This window comes from Vigna umbellata, chromosome 6 (assembly GCF_029865625.1).
Source record: "Vigna umbellata cultivar VRB3 chromosome 6, Vumbellata_1.0, whole genome shotgun sequence".
In the NCBI taxonomy this organism is placed as follows: domain Eukaryota; kingdom Viridiplantae; phylum Streptophyta; class Magnoliopsida; order Fabales; family Fabaceae; genus Vigna; species Vigna umbellata.
This window is the reverse complement of record NC_142170.1, coordinates 13727373-13753202: the sequence shown is the minus strand read 5'-3', so window position 1 is coordinate 13753202 and position 25830 is coordinate 13727373. Positions and strand designations below refer to the sequence as shown.

Here is a 25830-nt window from a genome sequence, read left to right as displayed (position 1 = left end):
TAATATTAGAATTAAATTTTACAATAATTAGATTTTTGTAGCTATATAAATTACGTTTTAGATTTATGATGAATATTTTACATAAAGTCAATTTTAACTTTTAATAATGTCTATCATAACAAAATAACTATTGATAGGTTTAGAAAAATATGTTCTAAATGTAATTATTAATTGAATGTGGTAAGTGGGACGAAAATTTATTATTTATTAAATTAAAAAAACTACTAATATTGTTCTAAACTATAAAAAAGAAACAAAGTTGGGTGAGAGAAAGAACAAATAGAAACTAACTTAATGGTTAAAAATATTTTTCTTTTAAAAAAGTGTAAAGAAAATTTTGTTGATGTTATTGTTTAATTTTAATGAAATTTGATGTTAACAATCATAACAACTAGAAATTATAATAGTAAAAACCATTATTCATTTATACCTATATATATATATATATATATATAAGGAATTATTTTTTGTTTGTCTATGTGAAACCTTAATAATTAGTATAAATTAATTCTGACACCTCACCATTAATGCACGCCACATCACTTCTCAGCCATTAAAACCCACTTCCAAATCTAATAAACCCCTCTGCTTTGCACTGAAACCAAGCTACAATCATTCTCTGCAACATTAAAAACGCACCAAGCCACACATGCACGCACGCCACGTGTCGCGGGAGAAGTTTCGGAAATCAGAGTTTGGTGTGCAGGTGTCAACTTGGGACACGTTCGTTCAAACGAGCGTGAGATTTACAAAACCAGATTTTTGAAAACTCTTTCTCTCACCTGCACCACTCATCTCTTTTCTCTGAACTCAAACCCTTCATCTTCTCCAACTTCTCTCTGAAACCAGTCACCTTCTCTCTACTGTAAAACTCACATCTATTCTCCGATCACGTTTGCAGCACCGTAGGAGTGTTCGTCCTGCTGTGATCTTCCTTTTGGACCGAACAAAATTGGAATCTAAGCTGGTGAGTCCCCTTTCCGTAGTTCGTCCTTAGGTTTCTGGAAAAAAATAGGGTTTTTAGTTTCATGCAAGCTTGTATTCTAAGTGTTCTGTATTCTGTGGTTAGATTTTGTTTTGGAAGAGTCAAGAATATAAGAAAAGCTTGTTGAACGAAGCCACTTTTACATCTAGGACAAGTTTGGTTGCCAATCCGGGTAAGGGGAGCTTATATGTTTAATTTATACTTGCATGCTGTATGATCTGATTTGCGTGTATGAAAAGTATGATGTTGAGCTGTTATAAACGAACCCTGTTGCACTGGATGAATATGATTTTTGTTTGGATGTACTGCATGTTGATTTTGAGGTGTATGAAGGATTAATGAGTAGTATATAGCTGGATTTGATAATGTGAATTAATTGTTATACAGTATGAGAATTAATACGGATATGAAATTACAGAGTTTGAATCATATGATTAATGTTAAAAGTTAAGATGTTTGAGAATCTGGATCTGATAAATTCCCTATGAAAATTAACGCTCGTCACCGTACGGTCTTATACCGTTCGGTTTCCCTGAAAAGACTTAGAATTGAATTCCTTCATTTGGGAGGAATTCGGTGTGAGAACGAGCGTCTTCATTTGAGTTACTATGTTTGAGCGTTCGGCTCAACATAGAGTTGTCGTACGCCTTAAATTAAACAATGCTGAAACGAGAACGTTCGGCCTTATGTCGAGCGTTCGTTCTTAATAGCGTTCGGCCTTATGTCGAACGTTCGTTCTTAATAGCGTTCGGCCTTATGTCGAACGTTCGTTCTTAATAGCGTTCGGCCTTATGTCGAACGTTCGTCCTTAGTAACGTTCGGTCTGATACCGAACTTTCGTTTAAATGGCGCACGGTATTCTACCAAGCGTTCGTCCTAAATAGTGCTCGGTCTTATAACGAGCGTACGTCCTGAATCGCGCTAGGTCTCATATCAAGCGCTCGTACTGATTGGATAAATAACTGATAAAATAGCGTTCGTGTAAAGTATTAACTATTCATTTCATTTACGTTCGTTAAATTCCTGGCATTGGTTTTCCTATGCAAATTTCTTCAAAGATAAATTCTAAGTGTTCTTGACCCTCCATTGTGCATTAAATCTGGTACAAGTTTTTATCCCAAATATTTTCTAAGGACCAGTACACTTCAAGTCGAGTCAGTTCATTTAATTTGGTCCAACAGAAATTACGTTCGTTATATATTCTTCCTGAATATCCAATAACTTCATTTGGACGTTCGTCCTAACTCTTCAGTGGACTGAACGTTCGTCATTTTTGACTCTTGAAACTAAAGATGTAAAAGATGATGGAATATGATAAATTAATGTGTGAACACTATGAGAACTGAATCTATGATGTTGGATTTTGAACGAGCGTTCCAGGGAGGAACGTCTCATATATGTTGAATATTGAATTGGTAAAGTATGACTGTGGTTAGCTAATGCTGGCTTGGTCCATCCTGATATTCCGTGATACTCATCTTCACGTAGAAGGGGGTAGTCATGTGTGGGAATGGCAGGAGGTTCTATTCCTTAGGGGTACTTTGGATAGAGCTAACCTCGAGTGGCAGCTGTTGAGTGTATCCCAGTTACTACATCACTCGGGTGCAAGGACGCCTGTAGCTACACGGTTCATACAGTCCGGACGGTCGTCTATTATACTTATAAAGTACTATGAAGAATTATGTTAAATTGTATGTTGTGCGTGTGCATTGAAATGTTGAATGTGTATGTTGGATGTATGAATTAAATATTATAAGCTTACCCTTTCGTTTTCCTTGTGTTGTCAATTGTCCATGTACGTTCGTCCTGTCTTGCAATGATCATCCGTTGTGGATGTGAGCAGATGGTGGTGCATCTCTTGAAGAAATACTGGAAGAAGAAAATTTGGAAGATGCAAATCTGGTTGAGGTGGAAGTCAAGGCCGAGCCTTAGAGCGCTCGTTAGATTTGTGATGTAAATGGTAGAATAGTTGTACGTACGGTTAAATGTTTTGTAAAACCGTTCGTCCTGTTTATCTCTAAATTCTATTTTGAACGTACGTTCTTTTGTACTGATGCCGTTCGGTTTTTATTTAAACGCTGAGTTTAATGCAAAGACTGTTTATGTTGCTGTTAATTGTAATTAATTCTGAATTATGGTAATTACTATATTTTGGGATGTTACCGTCTAAATTTGTTTTCCAAATTTATTCTTTAAATAGTTTTTTTAAAAATTAAAATAGTTATTTTTTCAATTTTATTATTTTTTAAAATTTAATGATTTTTTTTTAATTTTACAGTTTTTATAAACTTAATAACTTTTTAATTATAACTATAAAATAAATAAAATCTACTTATAATACAATTATAAAAATTATTTATATTTAATTTCATAATTATTATAATAATAATTTTATTACTTTTTAAGTTTTCAATAGTTTATTATCATAAAATTATATGAAATTAGCTTTATATAAAAAGTGATTTAATATCTGAAAAAAGGATCAAGTATAATTTTATCAACTTAACTAAATATTTGGTATTTTACTGATAAAAAATAAAACTAAATATTTAGTAAATAAATTTTGTATATACTAGTAGAAATATATATAGAAATTTTATTGCAGTAGATAAAGATTGAATATAGAAATTATATTTTTATTTTATAACGAATATATTAAATTTTACAAAAAAAAAAAGTTATTTGAAACTAATAATAACCTCATAAAAAAATTGAAATTTAATTTCGAAAGTATTATAAAAGTTTGTTGAAAAAGATAAACAATTAAAAGTAACAACTACACATTTAAAGATATAGGAACATATTTTGAGACCATTGAGACAAACTTTTTATTTGCAATGGAGTTAGTCTGCATTTCTAAAATAAAACTATTAAAATAATATAACCAAAGGAGTGGAAGCTTATGTCTAAAAAGTATAAATATTAATTTATAATGTAAGAATGAAAGTGAAAACTGATCAAGTTTTCTTCTTCAATAACTTCTACACTTCAGAAGAGATTATTAATATTTTATCCTGAATTTGCTCTCCACAAACAAAAATCAGGAAACTACATAGATTTCTTCCCCTTCGATTCCTATTTTATTAGAATTATCAATTTAGTCCTAAAATATGTTAATTTGAATTAATTGGACTCCTATTGTTAACAGGATTTGAGGAAACCCCAATATGATTAGAAATTAGGGACAACAAACCCTAATTTCAATGGAACAACAATTTTAATTTCAATGAATCCTAATTCTTGGTTATATTTTACACTCCAAAAATTTCTAATTTTTTAAAATGTTAAATGTTCTTAAATTCCACGCATAGAGCTATGTCAATGCTATGTTTAAAAAATTGGTCACACCAACATCCTATCTCATTAAAAACTTAACTTCGTTAAGCCAATTTAATAACAAAAACTCAATTGACTCAAATTAGCATTTTTTTAAGACTAAATTAAGGATTCTAATAAAACGAGGATCCAACTGGAGAAAACTCACCAAAATATGAACAACTAAAGGGTTTAACCATTGAGACATTGTGAGAATACAACATTGTTTCAAACACATTATTAAATGCCATGGTTTAGTTACTTTAATGTAAAGAGATTTAAAGTATAGTGCTAACATTATTTTGGTTACTCAATCGTAGCTATTACTTAAGAGTCAATGGTTAATTTTTCAATAGTTATATTATCTACCATATTATATGTGCAGTAATTTAGAATCTATTGAAGGTAGGAAATTGTATTGAACTCCAACTTCTTAAATTATTTTCAACGGTCATACATTTTTTTGAGATCTTATTAAAGCTGATGAAGGCTCATCCCATTAGAGCCACATGTGAAGTCTGGCTCACTGTCTGTGTGTACCACAAGTTCAGGATCTGGAGACTCCAGCTCAAGTATTACCTGCACATTATTGGTTGAGGAGAATGTAATCAAATTTGGATGTGATTCTCTCGAGTGAATATAATTTTTTTGAGATAAATCACAATTATAATAGTTGGAAGAACCATGTCCTTAGAGTCTTGTAACATCTCCAATCGAAGATATTTATGAGATGAGAGTTACAATTAGCAAATTTGCATCATATAAAACAAATATAGGTGTTAGAGTCAAATTAAAGCTATTCCGGTAACATACCAAAAAGTTGTCTCCTTGCTTTAGGATTGGAGCAGGAACGTAGAGATTGCATTGTGGTCCTCTCGACTATCAAAGAACCAAAGCAAAAACATCATTGTTGGACAACTTACTTTTCCCTTCTAAAATCTTGTAAAGTTATAGTTTTTTTATCAATTCCGTTTTATTCCAAAACAAAAGTTGTTTTACAAATCCAGGATATCATTTGTAATATGTTTTTTTGTTATACCCCTATTTATATCTATCTACTAAAGCATTAAACTTCAAAAAACTGCTACATATAATAGTGAACTTTTTTTTAATGGATGTGCCCTAGTTTAAAACAACTATAATTTTGGAACGGAAAACATTTTATGTTATGCAACATAATCACAATTATAATTTATTTAAGAGGAATAAAATACTATTTTACTTTACCGGCCAATATCTTCCTATATTGAAGTCATTAACAAACACAATGCCTTTCCCCCAATTGCTGAATGATATAAACGTATCCATGACCTGACTTGATTTATCAATTGAGAAGTGCCCAGAATAAAATGCAGGTTCTTTGGAAGTATTCTCTGCAGGAAAAGAAACACATTGGTCAACACTTGATATCAACGATTTAGAATACCGTAAAAGTGAGCCTTAATAATAGAAAAAGGCATCTCTCCACACAGCCAGAATGTATTTTAGTACATACCATGCTTATAAGTCAACTTTTTTCTGGATGATTTTATTTCACTGAATGCAGAGTAGGAAGCCTGCGTGATAGGATTGTAGGTTGACATTTCATTCAGGTTGTGCAAGGGAATAGGAAACATTTTCCACCCTTTTACTTTTTCCCCGTCCAGATAAACTGAAGACAGAATGCCCTGTAGATGTCGTGTCAAACATCAATCAATTACCATAAAACATTTAGAGCATCAGCTTCAGATGACCTATACCTTTCTATCAAAGATGTAAGCCCCATAATTTACACGACCCATGTTTTCAACCTACAAAATGCAGAAGAAAGTATTCGGCTAAATCCCATAACATATTATAAACTGAAGGAAACCGCTCAGAAGTTGAGGCATCTTGATTTATCATAATCAGGGATAACAAACTAAACAACTAAAGTAAGAAGTTAACCAATAAATAATGTCAAGTTGCAAAAGTCGAATGAAATGTATCAATTCAGCTACTAACTTCTAACATTGACTATTAGGCTAATTCAAATATTAAGAAAAACATAATTACTCAATAAAATATTTAGCTCCCTAAATTTAGAGTAAATATAATTACGGTCCATCGAATTAAAAAAAATAATATCATTTTTTAGATTCTTGCAGTATAAATATGTGATCTGAACCCCTACACACTAAATTTGAACAACTAAAATGATTTTTTTTATAAAAACTTTTTTAAGTCTCAAATTTAATGTTTAAAACAAAAATCATTTTATAAAAATTTGAGAGACTAAAATATACTATTTTTTTTTAATTTAGAGAACCAAAACATTATTCACTCCAAATTTTAGACACTAAAAACATAATTAAACCTTACATTATTCATCAAGTAAATATATTTTGGTTCCTCGAAATAATTGAAATGGTAATTTTTTTAACAAAATAGATTCTATATGTTTTCAGTCTCAACACATAGAACAAAAATGATGTGGTTTTAATTATTCTCTAAGGACTAACTAAAACCAAATGTTCTACTTAACGTGTAAAAAAATTTAAATATTAAAAACAAACATTTTTAACGACTATTTACGCTAACTTCTTTGAGTAGCGTAAAGCAAAAGGTTTAATGGACTTATGGTTCTCTTTAAGTCCTACTGAAACCAAAATTTCAAGTCGTCAATAAATATTTAAATTCTCTGGTATTCTCTTATTATCTCCATAATGGAGGACGAAGACCAAATGAATTCCCACAAAGAAAAATAATCAAAACTGATATTTGCTTAGTCCACGACATAAGCTCAAAAATCGACCAAAATTAAATTCTTTACAAAATGATTTAAGAATAAATAAGAAAGCAGCTACGTACCAGAATAAATAAGTTGATGTTAGAATGGCATTTAACATCAGGGAGACTTAGTTTGTTATTTAACCACCTTTCGATAGTTCCAACATAAGTTGGCCTAGCACTATCTTCAGAAGGGCATGAAATAAATACTTGAGCTCTGTCATGTAACTGCACATTTATCATTTCTTGTATTAGAGAAGCTATATTGATGAGACATCCTGTAAACTTTGTAGCTATGGGTAATAGAAATAAGATGATAGTGTCAGAAGAAAGTAGCTACAAAACAAAATGAGAACTAACGAAGGAATTAAAATAGCACCTTTGGTATGAACAAAATTCTTCCACCTCTCTTCGCTCTGTATTCAGTGATATACAATACAAAACCAAACAACTGAACGCAGAGGTTAATAGAACAGTTTAGGAATTTAGGAATCTTTCACAATTATGAAAAGAAATGACATACCTGGCCCACGTACTCCATTGGCATTGGAGTTTCAGATTCAAACACATTAGTGGAATTGGTGAAATCAAACGTGTCAAGTAAAAAAGCCTTTCTTTGTAAGTGAATTGGTCCATATCTTGCCTTTTCATTATTAGAGGGAACAGATGGAAGAGGTACTGAGCTATATCTGGCTATAACCCTTCGAATAGCTGAAACATATGCAAGCACAAATTTAAAATTTTGCTTGGATGATTATATTGAAAGTAACAAAGTTTAACAAACAATGACAGAACGAGAAGGGGAACGAATTATAGTTTGGATAAACGAGAAGACATTCTTCAATTGAATATATGATATTTTATGCCAGTACGGAAGTAAATTAAAGTTTAAACATTGTAGATTGTAAAGTTCCACATAATTTTGATTCATAATATGAGAAAGGGTGACTGGTGAGAGTATAACTTTCTTGAAACCTGCTTTTGTCCAATGTGTTCTATGCAGAATGTTTTCTTTCTCTACACGAACAGAAACTGTAACAACATCATATTTCTTTTACCTATAAAACAGGAGTAATTTCTAAAAATTCTGAAACCCAAGTTACAAAGGGTGTGATTTTGAAACCTTGACTATGTTCATAACAATATAGTAAACATGAAAAGCATAAAAGATAGAAAGACATAATTAGATATTAAAAGGTAGAATTTGGATGTATTTAGGATAACCAGAGAGAGTTATTTAGGCACACTTTCTATTTGACTCTGAATATTGCTTCCACAGCATGACAAAGTGCTTTAGGCTAAAGATTTGCAAAATAGTAGATATTTTGAAAACTAAAAGTACAACAGAATATTGATAGCTTGAAAATGAGTGAAAATCATTAGATCCATACCATTGAATTTTGAATTGTCAACGTCACCAGATTCCCTAATTGGTGCATCCTGGATATGTGATAGTCAGTCCAGTTTGCAATATGCATATGACAGTTCACAATGGAAGTTGCAACATAAGGGTTAGAAGATTTCTAACGTAATCATAAGAAGTGAGATCAGGTTTGTAGTCAGCCTCATCTACACCAGTATTGGCTCCATTATAAAATCCAAAGTTAGTCCCACCATGTGCCATCTGAAAATTAGAAAACCCAAACCAAGAGGATTCTTCAGAATGATTTTCAAACGGTAGAAAGGAAGAGATTGAGACATACATAGAGGACTGCAGAACCATTTTTTTGCAAAATTTTTTCAAGAGCAGCTGCTGTAAAATCAGCTCCTGTCGTGGCAATCTTCTCTCCCCAGTGTGTAAGCCACCCAGTGTAAAACTCGCTGATATGACAAGCACTTTGAGTATTTAGCATTTGATAAACAAAAATTATATTTCATAGGAGTACACTTACGCTGACAAAGGTGGTGATTTTCCTGGAGCATTGAACTCCTTTTGTAAGTTGAATATAGGCCAAGGATCATCACCAGTACTGAAATCAACAGCTATAAAAGCACACACACTCACATATATATAGATATGCATATATATATATATATATATATATATATATATATATATATATATATATATATATATATATATATATATATATATATATATCAGTCAATAACAAATTAATAAGGATAAGAAAATAAGGTTGGAGTTCACAAACATACAGGCACACAAATCTGTCATGGATGTGGCATGTCACATAATTTGAGACTATTCCTTATTCACATATCTTTACACAGAGAGGGAGGGAGAGAGGACAATGAACACGTTTGTAAAACCTTAAATTAATATTAATAATGACAAATTTTCACCTGAAAAGACAGCATCCCCACGAATAGATCCTTTCTCGAGATTTTCCCTCACGCCTCCATCTGTAGTGTATCTGAAAACAGTGAATATAAGGAAAAGGTTAACAAAAAAGGAGATTGGACTCAAACTACCCATGACATTGACTTGTACCTATGTTGGTTTAAATTTTGGATTTCTAGGGGTATACTTGAACATTATAAGTAGAACTCCAAAAGTTGAAATTCAACTTCACGTTTAACCAATCCTTCTTTGTTGATAAACAAATCAATACTTTTTTCTGAAAAATATACCATTATAGCAAATTATCTTACTTGCCTCGAAACAGTATAGAGACCACTCAAGAATGTGTATAGAAAAGAGAACTTGAGCTGTCACCATATGATTGGTTATACAAAAAACTGTTTACCATCTTTTTTCATTCCCTATACAAATTATATTATGTTTAGACAGGAATTCCTAGGAGACTGTAAACTAAATTTGGTAAAGTTAATTATGAAGATGCAATAAAATTAAAAATTGCATATTTCTGAGATACAATAAGAAGAGCAAGACACCTATGAATTCCATATTGGTGGCTATGTTTGCAAAAGTGAGATTAAGTAAAGAAAACGAAATAATAACTAGGAACATTCATGATGTCTAAAATTACCAATTTAATTTTTTGACTGGAAACTAGTAGTCATGTCCGTTACTAACTAATCTTTTACCCTCAATAGTTAATTCTTCCACTTCATCCTCCTCTTTCAGTACATTATCTCTCCTTTTTCCAATTGGTCCATTTCTGTATCACTATCTTCACATTGAAACTTAGGCAGTTAAATTACTGAGACTGAATGATACACACACAGAAAGAGGAGAACTAAAAGTCATGGTCTAACTCTTAAGATGACCCTAGTCGTACAAACCAACATCTTTTACTATAGCCTCCATATATCATATTGCAGAAAAATACTCCAGCTTAAGAACAATAAAGTGAGGTTTAAAAAACATAACCCTTACAAAATAACATCATGGCCAAGATGATCTCTAGCCAGGATGACCAAGTGATGGAGATATGCTTTGTCATCTCCATAAGAACCAAACTCATTTTCAATCTGTCAAATGATGTCACATAAGTTAATATAATTCTCCTTTCATAAGATAAGTGGTTAACATCCAAATAGAAGAAATGCACAAATCTTGAAAACTATTCAATAGTTGTGACGTTATGTCCAATCTTAATAAATAAAGTTAAGCATTCAGGGATTCACATGAGTAGAGAGGAATACTTGCATATTTAGACATACTACTTTCCACTAAATGTAACCAAACCACATAGCTTAAGTTTTAGAGAGAACAAATAGGAAGAGAAATGGTAAAAATAATAGGACTTTTTTTTTTAATCTTATGACAGTACTGACATTATTGGGTCAGGGTCAGGCTTGTATCAATCAAGTTTTTTGTAAAATCATTATATTAATGACCTAAAATGATTAGTATATGGTTTCAGTAATTTGTCTACAACACATATCATATCAATAATTCAGAATATCTCTTTCCATTCTCCATCATACTCCTATAACTTGAAGAAGCAAATTATGCCATTTTAACACCATAAGCACATAAAGTTTTGTTTTTGAAGTCAACATAAAACTTCAACATATTTTATGTTTTATAAACATCTGGATAATAATGCCAATCAGGTAAATACACTCAATAAACTCTACTCAAAACAACATACCTGAACCATTATTATAGGGCCTCCATTGTCATATAGGAGAGGAACAAACTTTGGAAGCAGATTACCCCACCATCTTTCAACCTTAAATTTCAAACTATAATAAGTCCAAACTTCAATGAAAGTAATGTATAAACTTGGGCAACAACGTACACCAAATGCTTTCATGGACATAGACATCCTTTCCAAAATCACATTACTTAATTCACAATCTAGAGTTGTTTACAAAATGCTACGAGTTCAATGATCATAATGCTTTGTTTATAATACTCCATTTAAACCACTATAAGACATTGTTAAAATGAAGCCACAAAAAAGTTCACCTTTTCCCTTTTAAAAATAACAAATTGATGGTTTAATTGAATATAGCCTGACATCAAAGCACTAAAGGATTTCTCCAACGAGGCTGATTATGTGGTATCAATATGAGAGAGACAGGCAATGTTATAGCCTTGCAACATCTACACTTGTATATTTTTCAATAACTTTCTAAATGATAGCAGCATTCTCCAATTGTCACAGCGGGTTGAGCTCAATTCAAATCTTGAGGTTGCATGTTACCATAATCTTAATTTAATTTTAAGATGATGCAACAGAAGCTAGGCATCCAGACCTAAGAAGCCAGATCTCAGAAGAGGTAACAACAATCTCAACCTCCAGACTCATTTACTGAAACACTCATGGTATCAATCAAGGCGTTACAACCCATTATAGTAGACATGATTGAGATTTTGAGCCCAAGAATCATAAGGATGATGTTGAAATTATCAAGACAACATAACTGTAATTCATGTAACATTGTTTGATTCCCACGTACATAAGAGAATACTACATTCACATTCTTCTTCGAAAGTCAGGATTCTCAAGCAGACAAAACAGAAATTGTAAAGACCAAAAGAACTTACATGTTTAAATGGAGAGGAAAGAACATCGAAACATGCGAGAGAATATCTAATAAAATATGAATAAATTATAAAACACCAAGAGTCATGTTGAGCTTTGTTTCCAAAATTGAAAAACAGAAAGGCATATAAGAGATAGAATTATAGAATAAAAAACATAAAAAATACAACTCCAACCATAAGATTACTGAGTACAAAGAAGTTAGTTGCATGGAAGACCAATGTTACAATAAAATATATAAAGAAAAACATACCAGTTGAAGATAAGTAGGATCAGATGATCTTGGTTTGGGAGTTGGGTTTATGGAATGGAACCAACCTGGGAAACCACCCCAATCCCACTCTGAAACAAATCAACAGTAACTCATCATCTGGAATTCTTGTTCATCATTTTAAACAAATATCAACACCAATGGAGATTCTAGGTGGGGGGATTAAATATACTGTATAAAAGAGGAAATAAGATATCTATAGATAAGATAGCATTCTAGAACAATGTCAAAGTTAGCGCAGAGCATACAGAAGCTAAACATTATTTTCCTTCTCTATATCATCTGTAAAGAATAAGAAATGGAAATAATTGTGACAAAAGATGACAATGGCCAGCCATACAAACTTTGAATTGGCAATAGAGAACACATGTTGCCTTCTCTTGTTGTCATACTACAAAGGAAAAAAAGAAAATTTGCCAATGTGGATTGGGATAATAACTTTGACAGGTCTCTCAGATTTGAAAATGATAACAGTAAATCATTAGAGTTTATAATTGACACATGATCCAGCATATAAGCAGGATGAAGTAAAGCAATCAAATGAATTTCAGATCTGTAATTAAAGACATTTATTAAACAAAAATGTAAGCAACAGAACAAAACCATACATCACAAACTACAACTAGAAAAGGAAGAGCAAAAGGAGGCTTTTAGAGTGGAGAAACTTGGCCATTATAAAAGTTTTAGTAAGTGAATCTAACATAGTTATAATAATATTCCATATAATATTGTATGTGGCATCTGAATAGATTAAATCAGGGAGGAGATCTAAAACTATCATGGAACCTGCATGATATGGGTTTTACAATTCTGCTATTTTGTTGAAAGAGATATAATATAAGTGAGTACAACCCAAAAATTACATTCTTCGCTAAAAGGTATATATGAGAAACGGCATATTATGTTTTGGTAATCTAGACAAACTTGAAGTTCCTAGATAAATTTGGTTAACAGGCATTTAAGTTGTAAGATATTGGTAGGTAGGATTACAGGACTTGTATACACATATTGATCTATTCGTAATCAGATCATATGTACAGGATATGAGGTAATAAAATAAAATCCCTACGTATCTTCTAAATATATCGTATATTATGATTTACATTTAACCTAATTTGATCATATCTTCAAGATTCCCCCTCAAGCTAGAACATATATGAAAAATCTGTCAAACTTGCTGCATATATGATCAATATGAAAACCCCTTGAGAGATTTTGTCAGCATATCTGCTAGCTAGTCAGCGGAGCTGACAAATTCAGTAGTGATTTTTCCTTAGAGAACTTTTTCTCTCACAAGATGACAATAAATCTGCTTTTAGTCTTTTCATGGAAGACTGAATTAGATGCAAAATGAAGAGCGGCTCGCAAACAAGCTCGCAGTCACAAATGTCCCCAAATTGGAGCTGCTGAAAGGAGTTGTTGCAGCTATGTAATTTCCCTTGTAGCTGCTTCCATGGCACAATACTAAATATTGCAACTGCATTATGTTTCTTGCTCCTCCATTGGATTAAATTTACCTCCAAAGATGGCTATTGTTGGTTGTCACTGGGTGTATATAGTGAAGGTTGGACGGATGGTAATATTGATCATTTCAAAACTCTCGGTGGTTGATGGTTATACTCAGATCTTTGGTCTTGAATGAGTTACTGTTTGGCAGCAGGAAGCATTAGCTGTACTATTCATCATGAACAACAGAAACTGGGCGAGAAAAAAAACATGAGGGGATTGAACCCTACCCTAATACCGTGTAGGATTACAAGAATTGTATGTTATGAGCATACACAGAGATCTATTTATAATTATATGTACAAGATAAATTAGGTAACAAAATATAATAAAATATCTGCATATCTACTAAATACATCTCATATCCTCATTTACATTCAACCTAATGAGATCATATCTTTAACAATGAATCATATCTTCAACAATACAATATCCAACCTGCACAAATGTATGGTCCTGGTCGAATCATCACAAGGAGACCGAGTTTGTGACAAAGTTTCAGGAATGCTTCAATGTTGGCAAAACCCTCAAAAACAAACTTTTCAGGAGCTGGCTCGTGCAGATTCCACGGAACATAAGTCTGAATTGTGTTCAAGCCCAATGCCTTGGCTTTTAACAGTCTATCTTCCCAGTACTGCCAATTAGAAAGAAAACAACATCACCATATAAAAGCATTTAACTTGAACAAAACAAAATGTTTATCAGTTATCATGTCTCAGAATAATGAGGCAAATTCATTTATCAATCTCTGTTATTCTTATGATGAAGATAACAAGAGAGCAAGACAGCTCACTCCATGTTCTTGTTCCGCTGATCATAAAATACCAAGATAAAAGAACCAAAACAACTTTAAAGAAGAAGAAGCAATAATATTTCCAATGACTGAAACACAATCATGATGTGCAGTGGGTGTGCAGCCAGGCAGTTGCTGAAAATCCCTCTCCCTCTCTCTAAACTAAGAGATGTCAGCAAGAAATGTACTACCTCCGGATGCACTCGAAAATAATGCAAATCACCACCGATGATCTGAAACGGTTCACCGTCTCTCCAGAACCTATCACTGGCGATCTCAAACTTTCTGTTAACCTGATTACCAACAATCACAGCTAGTAATCAAGGCAGAAAAAATAACAAACAAATTATAGTGCAAGTTATCTTAAAGAATTGAAGACATTCCTTATATAATAAAATTTTCCCTATTTTCAATAAATAAATAAAGAAGACTAAAATTAGAAACTCTTTCACTAACAGGTTACTATCAGCACAGCGCAATATCACCGGCTCTACTAACACATCAATCCTAGTATTTACTATTTGGCAAAGAGCTAGCTCATGCAATTGTGTAAACAGTTGAGAATATTGAGCTGCAAAAAAAAAAAAGTAATATAAGAGAGAGAAGGAGTAAAGAAACTTACTGTATTGCGATGAGAACGGTGAGGAGAATGGAAAGAAGGAAGAGGAGCGAAAACAGGGAGAAAAGCACAAAAAAGTATGAAAGAGACGAAGATGAAGAAAATGGTAGCTCTGGAGCTTCCCTTCTTCGCCATGGCCACCAATTTCGATGCTGCACCGTTACTCTTACTCGATCGAATTCTCATTCACCCACTCGCTTCAAACACACTTCAATATTACTCTCTGTTGTTCAGCGAATCAAGTCAAACATGTTTTCATTTTACGTATAGATTATTTTATCTAATCTTTTTTTTAAATTAAATTAAGAAAAAAAATTTAACACCAATAACATTTTTAATAATAGCAAAGAATGAGGATAAGACGAGTTCACTAAGAAAATTGAATAATTTCATTGACCAACATGTTTGACACTTATCTTATCCCACGTGTCATAAATAAGAGAAGAAAAAGTAAAAAATAAAAATATGAAAACTAAAATATATTTTGATGAAAGCGAAAATCAGTTTTAATAATAAATTTCAAAAACCATTTCGTGTGAAAATAAATCTTTTAAAATTTATATTATAAAAAACGGCGTTGTTTACGTCACCTTTTATGAAATTTATCTAACATTAAGTTTTTTAAAAAGTTACTGAAAAAATATTATTTCCTTGTATCGTGAGAAAAGGCAGTTTAAATTTTTATAAAAAAAAGACACTCGTTTTTAATAACAGATGTATTTTAAACGTAGTTGTCTTTAAGATATATCAATAAAAAAACTCAAAATTAATTCTTTAAAATCAAGTTAATTCGAAATCAAAATATGGACAAAAGTCCAGAGATTTTTTTTTAATTTTTGTTGGGCCAAGGTCCAAGGAGTCCATACATGGGCCTGAACCCATTACCTCGATTCACATCTATGATTTAGTTTGGTAAGATAGAAATAACACAAACAAGTATATAAGAAATAGTAAGAAAAATATTTATTATCTGGTACAATAAAACTTGATTTAAAATAGACTAAATTCTACTAGTACTTTTATTTTATTTTTACCTTTTTAAGTCATCTTTATCCTTTTTCAATTTACTTTCTTTCTTATTTTTCAATCAAATATTTATTATTTTACTCATTCCTATTTACACATTTTTATTTCCATCTATTTTATACCTCACCACTTTCTATAAACAAGCCCTTATTTAAAAAATGAGACTCAAACAACCCTTAATTAACACAACAATCTAACGTATAAATAACAGAGATTTTATAACTATACCAGTCTTTTCAAAGATTTCAAACCATTGATATTTCTAGAGTTTTATATACATATATAATTGATAGTTTTTATCAGGTTTTATATTAAGTAAAAATCATAAAGTTAAAAAATATATAAAAAAGAAATATTTATAAATCTAATTTTTTATTTTAATGTATTCTTCGCTTTAAAAAAATAATATATAATTTAACTAGATAGTAGTGTTGTAAGGAGAAAATTTAAAATAATACATTTTTATATTTATTTGACATATAATACAGTAATAAAATCATCATGAAAGAATGAATTTTTGTTTTTTCTTTTTAAATAATAAAAAGTAAAAAAAATGATATTTGATACATATAATTCTCTTTAAATTCATTTGATACTATCTTTTTTTTTCTTGAAAAATTACAAAAATTCATTTTTTATGATATTTTATTTTTGTTAAGTATGTTAAATGAATGGAAATCATTTTATTATTATTCTAAAAAATAATAAAAATAATATGAAATGAATGTAAAATACTGATGTGTGTGAAAATATTATTATTATTGAATTTGTAAATAAAATAGATAAATGAAGGTTGCATTATTAAAAAGAAAAGTGATGAAGTGGGTCAAAGAGAAAAGGTGAGATGATTTAATGGCAAAGGGTAAGTGTGGGGGAAGCATCTTTACAACGACAAGTCAACTAGGATGATGGCTTCTATATATGCTCGCCATTACAATACACAGACAACAAACAAAAACCCTTTTAAAACCTACCAACCAACCACACATTGCTTATAATTTTTCATATTCCATTTTAGACTGCAGACAAAAAGAAACCCCAATAACACCTAAAACCAATGCAACACAGTAACATATAACAGTACCCACACATACCCATTACTGTTACCTCCTACGTTTCCTTCTCCCTTTCCCTTTACGTTCTTCTTCACCACCTTTTCTGTCTCTCTCCAACAATGAAATCTCACCACTTTCACAATTTTCATAAACATGCAATGCAATTATCCTATTCTTATTTATCCTCCACGTAAACAATTTAAGTCTGAGTTTTTATATATATAATAGTGAATTATAAGAATCATTTATATATTTTATATAGTTTTCTTATAAATTAATATGTATGATTTTTCTGATATTTTTGAAATATTGGGTCATTTACACAAAAAAATATACGTTTAAAGAATAACTTATACCTAATTTCACACTGTTTAAGAATGCCAGTATTAGTTGAACTCACTTAATCTTCTTGATATTATGAAATAAATAATTGTAATTTCTAAATTATAAGCATAGGACACAATGTACAAATCTTATTATAGATATGCTTTTCTAATAATAACTAAATAATATAGATGAAATTTAGAGATGATTTTTTTTTATTTGAGTCTATATGTGTGTTATGAAACAAAATTCAACAATTGTCTTATTTAATGTTATTATTTTAAAAATGCTTTTATGTTTAAATTTGAGCACCGTTCTCGATTATTATCATTTAGGATTACATAGAAATTATGAAATTATAAACATTAAGTTAATTTAACTAATATTAAAATCCTTAATCAGTTTGAAGTTGCTAATAAAATAAAAAGTTATAAATGAATTGTTTTAAAAATATCATCAAAATAATATATATCCATTGATAAAAATAAATGTGTAATGACTGTATAAAAAAAATCCTATAATATATGTTTTTATTATTTAAACTTTTTTCATATAAATTTTTCCTATTTTGATTCATGTTAAAGTTGTGCCTATATATTAAGTAATGCTCTAATGCATGAAATAGTATTTTTCTACCACTGTTGCATGTTTATACAACTGTAACATTTTAAAAAAGCACAATGGTAATTCATTTCACATGTTTTTTATAATGGAAAAGCGTGTAAAATGTGTCAAAGTATTTTTAAAAAAAAAAAACAATACAAAATATTACATATTTAATATACGTCGTTTAATTACCGCATTGTATTCTGTAAGTTCATAATTCATTTTTTCGAAAGTCGAATGTTGAGCTTTGATTAATTGAAAACCGACCGAAAAACTAATCGGAATTCGATTTTTAAATAAGTGAATGTTGATCTGAATTTTTATTTTCTCTTCATTTAAAAAGAAAAAGGCTTTTGAGAGGAAAAAATTATTTGTGAAAAAGAACACTTTAAAATTCTGTTTCCATGAAAAATAAATTGTTATCTGCATGTAAATAAAGGAAAAAAATTAAAGAATTAAAAACAAATTTTAATTTTAATTTTAAAAACTAAACAAATTTAAACTGATAAATCAAACCAACATATATATTCTAAACATCATAGTCACGAATATCGTCCTCATAAAAAAAAAAAGAATCCAATGCTTTTTAAGATCCCAATATTCCACCTTAATATACCCATCCTCTCTATCGTATATCCATGAATGCCACTTTATACTCAACACATGCATACGTCCCTATGACCAAATATCCATCTTGCTTCCATCACAATCTCTCACCATCTGTTCTTCCTTTACTTTTTTTATTATCCTAAATTTTTTCAACTTCCTTTACTACCATCACACATAATTTAGTAGTGTTCGTTTTATACAATTCATAACGACACTAATACCATATTAAAAAATGATTTTTAAACTTAATTCAACTCTATAAAATCGGTTTGTAAGATGAAATTTGTACTTCACTTATATATTATAAATGATCTCTGATCGATGCGGGACTTTCAACATAATGTTATCGAAACAACCATCTAATAAATCTTTCGACAAATTCAAGGCAAACAATATCAATTAAACTTAATCTCAAGTTATAAAAGAAATTAACTTTTATATTTATCTTAAAAAATTATATTTAAATAGCTTAAGAAAACTGGAGTTTTCTTTTCTCCATAGGAGAAAAAATGATGAAAGAAAAAGGCTAATAATGATTAAGATTTGGTAACAGTGAAGATAAAAAGGTTAATATAATTAAGATTTAAGACAAAGTGGTAGGTAGGATACATTGCAAAGATGCATCATGAAAACACTTCATTACTTCATAATTACCAAACCAGATTGCGTAACAGTAATCCATGACGAATAGTTTCTGCTGATTTTATTCGAGTGCATGTTTGAAAAATGGTTTAACTAATTGAAGAAAGTGAAAATTTTCTGATGAAACAGGTTCAAACGTATCAAAGCAACCTTTTTTTTATTCTTAAAACCTCACAGGAGAAGGATGGGCATACACACATTGTGGCCATTAACGTTTATCATTCTTAATGTTTGTCTGGTTTCTTTAGTTCTGTAAAAGCTGCGTGAACAACAACAAAAATAAAAAATAAGAGAGTGTGATAAGGACTGAACGTGTTATTCTTATCACAACAAACATACTTCAGCTTGAATCCAATGCCAAGAAAGCACAAAAGACAAAAAAAATTGTCAGAAAAAATATAAAGCTATATCTAAGTACATGATTAAAAAAAAGTACCACCTCATTCTAAAAGTGGAAATTTTAAAAAGATGAACAGCTCTATCACAAATTCTGTTTACTAATCTCGTGTTTCACTTAATTTTGAAAATTAAGTCTTTGAGGGAGTGGATTTAAGAGGATTTGAAGATAAATTTTTTTGTCGTTTATTTGAGTGAATTTGGAGGTAAACGAGAGTGAATTTAAAAATATTTTTTTTTAATTTGTCACGTCAATATAATTCTATACTTCCAAATTCACTCAAATAAACGAGAAAAAAATTTATTTTCAAATCCTTTCAAATCTCCTCAAATCCACTCAAAAGAAGAGAACCTAAGAAAGAGAAAGAAGATAAAAAATGATTCTATACTCTATGGTAAATTCTCACCTCTAGTATTTAATTAACACACTATAATTTTCATAATCTTTTAGTTATTATTATTCTTTTAGTAAATGATTTATATCTTCTAGTTTCTTTCACTTTTAAATTACCAAACCCTTCATAAAACACATAAAAAACCATTTTGTATTCACTTCACGTATCTAATACACACACTATGTATATTTCTTATTTACTTTTAAATATTTTTATATTTTTTAATTGAAAAATTGTACTCAGTGATAACAGTAATTTTGCTTGTATAATAGCATCATTGACTTAAGAAGCATTGTCGCATAGTTAGCTGCATTTATTGTTTAAAGTTTATATTATAATCAATTTTATAACTCTATTTTATCTATATCTTATTTCATAATAGTTAAAATGAACTAAGCATTTTTCCTACGGTATATCATTATTTGGTTTTATTCCTCATAAAATTTTTCATTTTAAATTATCACTGTAAAATTACTTTCTTTGATTCGTTATTTTACTTCAGTCATTGTAATATTTCATTTGCTGTGTTTGCCCTATATGATATTTAAATAATTTGTTTTCGGTATCCATTATTTTTTTTAAATGACTATTTGAAATGAATAAAAATATTACACACATAAAATGAAATAAATATTACAAAGAATAAAAGATAAAATAAAAAAGTAAATTTTCCGACGCGACCATTTAAAAAAAAAAATATTTTTACAAGGTCCACCCACAGATAGTATCATACATAGAGACAAAAATAAAAATATATTTAGATTCGCCTAGGATTATTTTTGTGTCTAGCTAGTTGTCAGAAACTAACGTTCAAACAATAATTAATAATCGAAAACCGATCTACAAAGAAGATTAATGACATTATAAAAATTAATAAACTGCGTTAAAACTAAATAATATACTAAAGTCATATATATATATCTGTAAAATATAACTACATAAATATTGAGATTCTGGAAGGCCCGTCCCTTTGGGAAGATTAAGAATATATATGATAAACAAAAGCAAAAATAAATGTATATTATATATTGTAATGAAATAAAGAAAAGGAAAATGCAGATATATTTGTAAAACATATGGAGCTAACCTTGCCAAGGGTTTTGGGTTTGGTTATGTTGGGAGTTCATGCAGTTTCCCATGCCAGCAATGTTGAGAATATCAGTGTGAGAGAGGGGTCTAAGACCCAAGAAATCTCTGGTCATGGCCTCATTATAATTTCCTCCTCCTCCGCCGCCGCCGCCACCACCGGCACGGTCATCAGCGGCGGTTGTTTTCGTCACAGCACCATTGAAAGGGTCCTCAAAAGAAGTCCCTTCAAAAGGGGAAGAGAAAGAGTTAATAACATGGTGAAGGAGTGATGAAGAAACACCAACACCAACACCAACACCAGGAACAGCTTTATTCCCGAAAGGTACCAAGCCATGGGGAGTGGTGGTGTTGGAAGTGGGGGTCATCTGGTCGTCACGTGAGGACAAATTCAAAGAGTCAGCAGACACGTGAGCCTGTTGGTGGGTCCTAATCATGGAGCCAGTTTTGCTCATGGTAGCTCCCATTTGGGCTGCTTTCTGCAGCAACGCTGTGGCTGACATGTGAGGAGGGGAAGGTGCTGTTGGGTAGGGAGGGAGAGTGGGACCACCTCCACCACCAGCACCTCTAGGGTTAGGGTTTTCATGGAGACTGCTCACATGATCCTGCTGAGAGAAGAATGAGGAGGAGGAGGAGGAGAGATCAATGGTGGAGGGTGGTTGTCCAAGCCAAGGGGGCATGAAACCTTGTTGCTCTTTCTTCAATGGGAAATTGTTACCATGGATGTCTTCATGATGATGATGATGATGATGAGAGGATGAAGGGATCACTACTCCTGCTGCAGGTGCTTTGTGAGGTGTTGTTGACGTTGTACCTGAGTTGCTGGGAATGCCAATGCCAATGTCCATGCCTGTCACAGATCTTGCACTCTCCTCTGCTAATGCATCACAGAAGGCTCTGTGGGTTATGAAACTGTCCCTCCTGATTCTCATAAACAAATACAAACAAAACCAAACCAAACCCATGTCACATAAGTGCTGTAACAGTCCACAAATTTTCAACCTTTCTCTTTTCCCAATGCCTAAAAGACAGTTATACATTCACACTCCATGTTTGCTAGGCACCTGGCTGCCACATTCAAATATTCCCTCTCTCTCACAAGTATATAGTTATAGTTAGGTATATACCATACACTATATATATATAGTATACACTTTTTGTTTAGTGTGTCATCTTCTTCATGGTAAGAAGGGAGTAGGAACGTGGTTTTAATGTTGTAAAAAGTTGAAGAAATGTGGTGGAATTTTTAGTCAACCTCGGATTCATATAGCATCCTTCATTAATGAATGATGTAAAGTGAACCCGTAATTCATATATATATATATATATATATATATATATAGGTGATGGGTTTAGGTTAGTTACCTTGAGAAGAGAGTTCCGCAGTCACATCTGTACTCTCTTGTGCCACAGGTTTTTGAGTGAGCTTTCCAGTCTGATTGAACAGCATACTTCTTGGAGCACTTGTCGCATTTCCACTTCTTCTCGCCGTGCTTTCTGCAGAAGTGCTTCTTGATGCCAGTTAGGTCCCCCAGGGCCCTTGAAGGGTCGTGGTGGACGCAACTTGCTTCTGGGCAGACATAAACCTTCTTTCTTATCTCCTTGCTCGTTCTCTGCTTCAGCTTCCATGGCAAGTTGTGCCCTCTTCTGTGAAGTTGGAGATTCTGATCTCTTTGAAACCCTTTGTTGCAGATCTCACAGACGAACCTGTTTGTGGCCAAGAGAGTCTTTGGAGACAACGCCACAACTTCAGCCTCCGGGTCTGAATAAACAATTAAGAAAATACAAACACCAATCCAAACAAAAAGGAAAAGGTAAACCCAATTCAGATAAACAAGACAAGAACATACAACAAACAAACCAAAATCAAAACAAACTTTGACAGTTTATAGAGATATATATAAAAATAAAAATAAAAAACCTGGGTTGCCTGGAAGGTTTCTCTTTTTCTTTGTTGGAGCCTGCGTTTGAGTTGGTGGGCTAGCAAAGTATTGCTGCGAGTAATCAGAACCAATTTCGGTTCTATTGCCTGAAGAAGCACTAGCTTCACCGGATGCAGAAGTCAAATTAGACATGGTTTTTGGAACATCAAATCAAATCCTTCATCGTTTTTTCTCATATCTGGACCTTTTTGAATTGTCACGAGCCATAGCTAGATCTGAGTTTTTCTTACGTTACTACTCTTGCTAGCTTCTGGGATCGATCAAATGACAACCGTCACCTAAAACAGAAAAGGAAAAGGCTGGAACTGGACTAACGAGAAACGAACAGAACAAAGAGGCAAAATTGACACACAACTCGGGAATATATATAGTCTTTCAAATCCCCCAACAAAGAAAAAAATAGTATCAGTGAGAAAAAAATGATAATTGAGAGAGTTTCTCTACATCTGCGAAGTGAAGCAAATACTACAAACATAATTCATGGTTTCTGAAACTTGTTTGGCACCAACCCAAGAGACAATTTTTGTTTTTTTCATATATATACCAAAATCCAGTGATGTCCACACTATAATAATATGAACAAAAGAAAATATAGAACAATATCAGAGACACACAGAGAGAAAGAAAGAGAGGAAGATGAGAAGAAGTAGTATCTTCCCTCTATATCTGAGGCAGTGAAAAACAATACCAGAAACCACATACCAAGGAGAACCCTATGGCTAACTCTGACGTTGCGCTTTTCTGTCTTTTCCTCTGTTCTCTTTCTCAACACCAGAAAAATCTTTTCCTTCTTTATTGTTTATAATATATGTTGCCTTTAATCAAGCTCAATTATTTTTGCTAGAAAGCTTTGTTTATACACAGTCCCCTCTCCCTCCCCTTTCCCTTGTATCGTAAAGTAAGCAGAAAAAAGGGGGTGGAAAAGCAAACCACGTAAAAAGAGAGTATCATTTGTATAAGCAGATAGATAAATAGATATAGATAGATAGATAGTTGATAGTTGTATACCACAGGCACTTAGAGAGAGAAGAACAGAGAAAAAGAATGACAGAAAGAGAGAGAAAGAAGTTCCCTTGTGTTACTTAACATCATTGTTAGTGGACCCTCCTTGCTTTCTAAATTTTACAGTGACATACATGATTGATTCATTGATTAAATTCCAACCAGCATGGCTAAAAGCTTCTGAGTTCTGCCCTTAATTCTTTTTCTATTCTTCTCCCACAGTTCATCCCATCATCACTGTAACTATTGCTACCCATCAAAAAATGCTCAAACTTTCCGACATTTTTTGCATGGTTAAGAGACACACACATCTCTTAGGTTATGGATCCATCCACCCACATAGACAAAGATGCCTAACGTACCGAAATCCATAGCGTCCCCCCTTATCTCAATCTCTGCATCTTCTTCATCTGTGTTCCTATGCAATCCTTTGTCGGCCTTGTCATTTTCATTTCCTAATGGTCTTTATCAGAATTAAGATAAACTATTAATGTTGCTACAAATAGTACACATACAACCTCAACTCACAACTCTCCCACCCTCTCGTTTAGTTTAGACAAAATATTTTTTTAACAATTTTTTTACAAGAACTTATGAAAAAGTTGTTAAAAAAAATATTGATATTTTGACAACATTTTTTTATAACATTTTAACATCATCTACGTGTCATTCTGTGATTGGTCCATGTTGATGTTTATGATTATTATTATTGATTGTGGAATAATTTTGGACCTATCATAAAATGACACGATCATGTTAAAATGTTATCAAAAAAATATTGTCAAAAGTATCATTATCCTAACAAAAATTGTTAACTTATGATGGTCTAGGTAACTCTTCCACGATACAAAATTGGAAAAGTTTTTTTGGACTAATAAAATAGTGACACGTAGTCTATTTTTAAAAAAATATTAGAAAAAATTGTTAACATATCATAATCCTACAAAAAATTTTACTCATTCAATTTTCAGACTAACCATGTTTGATTTTCTTCTCCTCTCACTTATACAACATTATGAGTTTCATCATTCTGCTGACGTTGCTTTGCTGATACTCCTCATGCTCAAGTTGACTCCAAAATCGATAATAGAAAACGATTCATCACTCTAAGGGTCTGTTCACTTGAACAGATTGCACTGTGCATGTGGATTGAGAAGGATGGAATTAAGAGTGATTTCATGTTCACTTGAACTGATTTGCAATGAAAAGCACATACTGATTTGCGGGATTGTCATCCACTTTCATCTCTGCATATTAGCAAAGATTTGGAGGGATTTAAACCCTTTTACTATATTACCCTGTACCTTTTAAATAATTTACTGATAATAATAATAACAAATAATAATAATAATAATAATAGTAATAATAAATCAAGATAATAATAATAAAAATGATAAAAAACAATAATAATAATAAATAAATAATTTTAATATTTTACTCTTTATAAACTTTTTTACAATTAAATATAACTTTAACAATTATCATTTTATATTACATTAATAACTAAGGACATTTTAGTAATCTTTAATTTCTACCAATTAAACAAATTTTTTTATCCTTCAGATCAATCAAATCCTACACTAATTT

The 25830-nt window shown here is 31.4% G+C and overlaps 2 protein-coding genes across 2 annotated transcripts; both read right to left on the bottom strand.

The window, feature by feature from the left end:
- Window positions 1-4697: 4697 nt before the first annotated feature.
- BGAL17 (beta-galactosidase 17) lies at window positions 4698-15427 on the bottom strand. Its single transcript, XM_047320668.2, has 19 exons — window positions 15163-15427; window positions 14732-14833; window positions 14186-14381; window positions 12224-12312; window positions 11071-11151; window positions 10350-10444; window positions 9353-9423; window positions 8941-9031; window positions 8752-8869; window positions 8577-8672; window positions 8440-8488; window positions 7572-7759; window positions 7428-7499; window positions 7130-7276; window positions 6040-6090; window positions 5796-5967; window positions 5528-5673; window positions 5114-5179; window positions 4698-4879 (listed from the first exon to the last, which is right to left on the bottom strand). Exons 1-19 carry the CDS (start codon window positions 15343-15345, stop codon window positions 4775-4777), a joined length of 2118 nt encoding a protein of 705 aa, XP_047176624.1. The 5' UTR covers window positions 15346-15427; the 3' UTR covers window positions 4698-4774.
- Window positions 15428-21095: 5668 nt separating this feature from the next.
- LOC124843838 (protein indeterminate-domain 11-like) lies at window positions 21096-24592 on the bottom strand. The gene is made up of 3 exons (XM_047320672.2): window positions 23220-24592; window positions 22664-23060; window positions 21096-22219 (listed from the first exon to the last, which is right to left on the bottom strand). The coding sequence occupies exons 1-3, from the start codon at window positions 23371-23373 to the stop codon at window positions 21295-21297; spliced, it is 1476 nt and encodes a 491-aa protein (XP_047176628.2). The 5' UTR covers window positions 23374-24592; the 3' UTR covers window positions 21096-21294.
- Between the last annotated feature and the right edge of the window lie 1238 nt (window positions 24593-25830).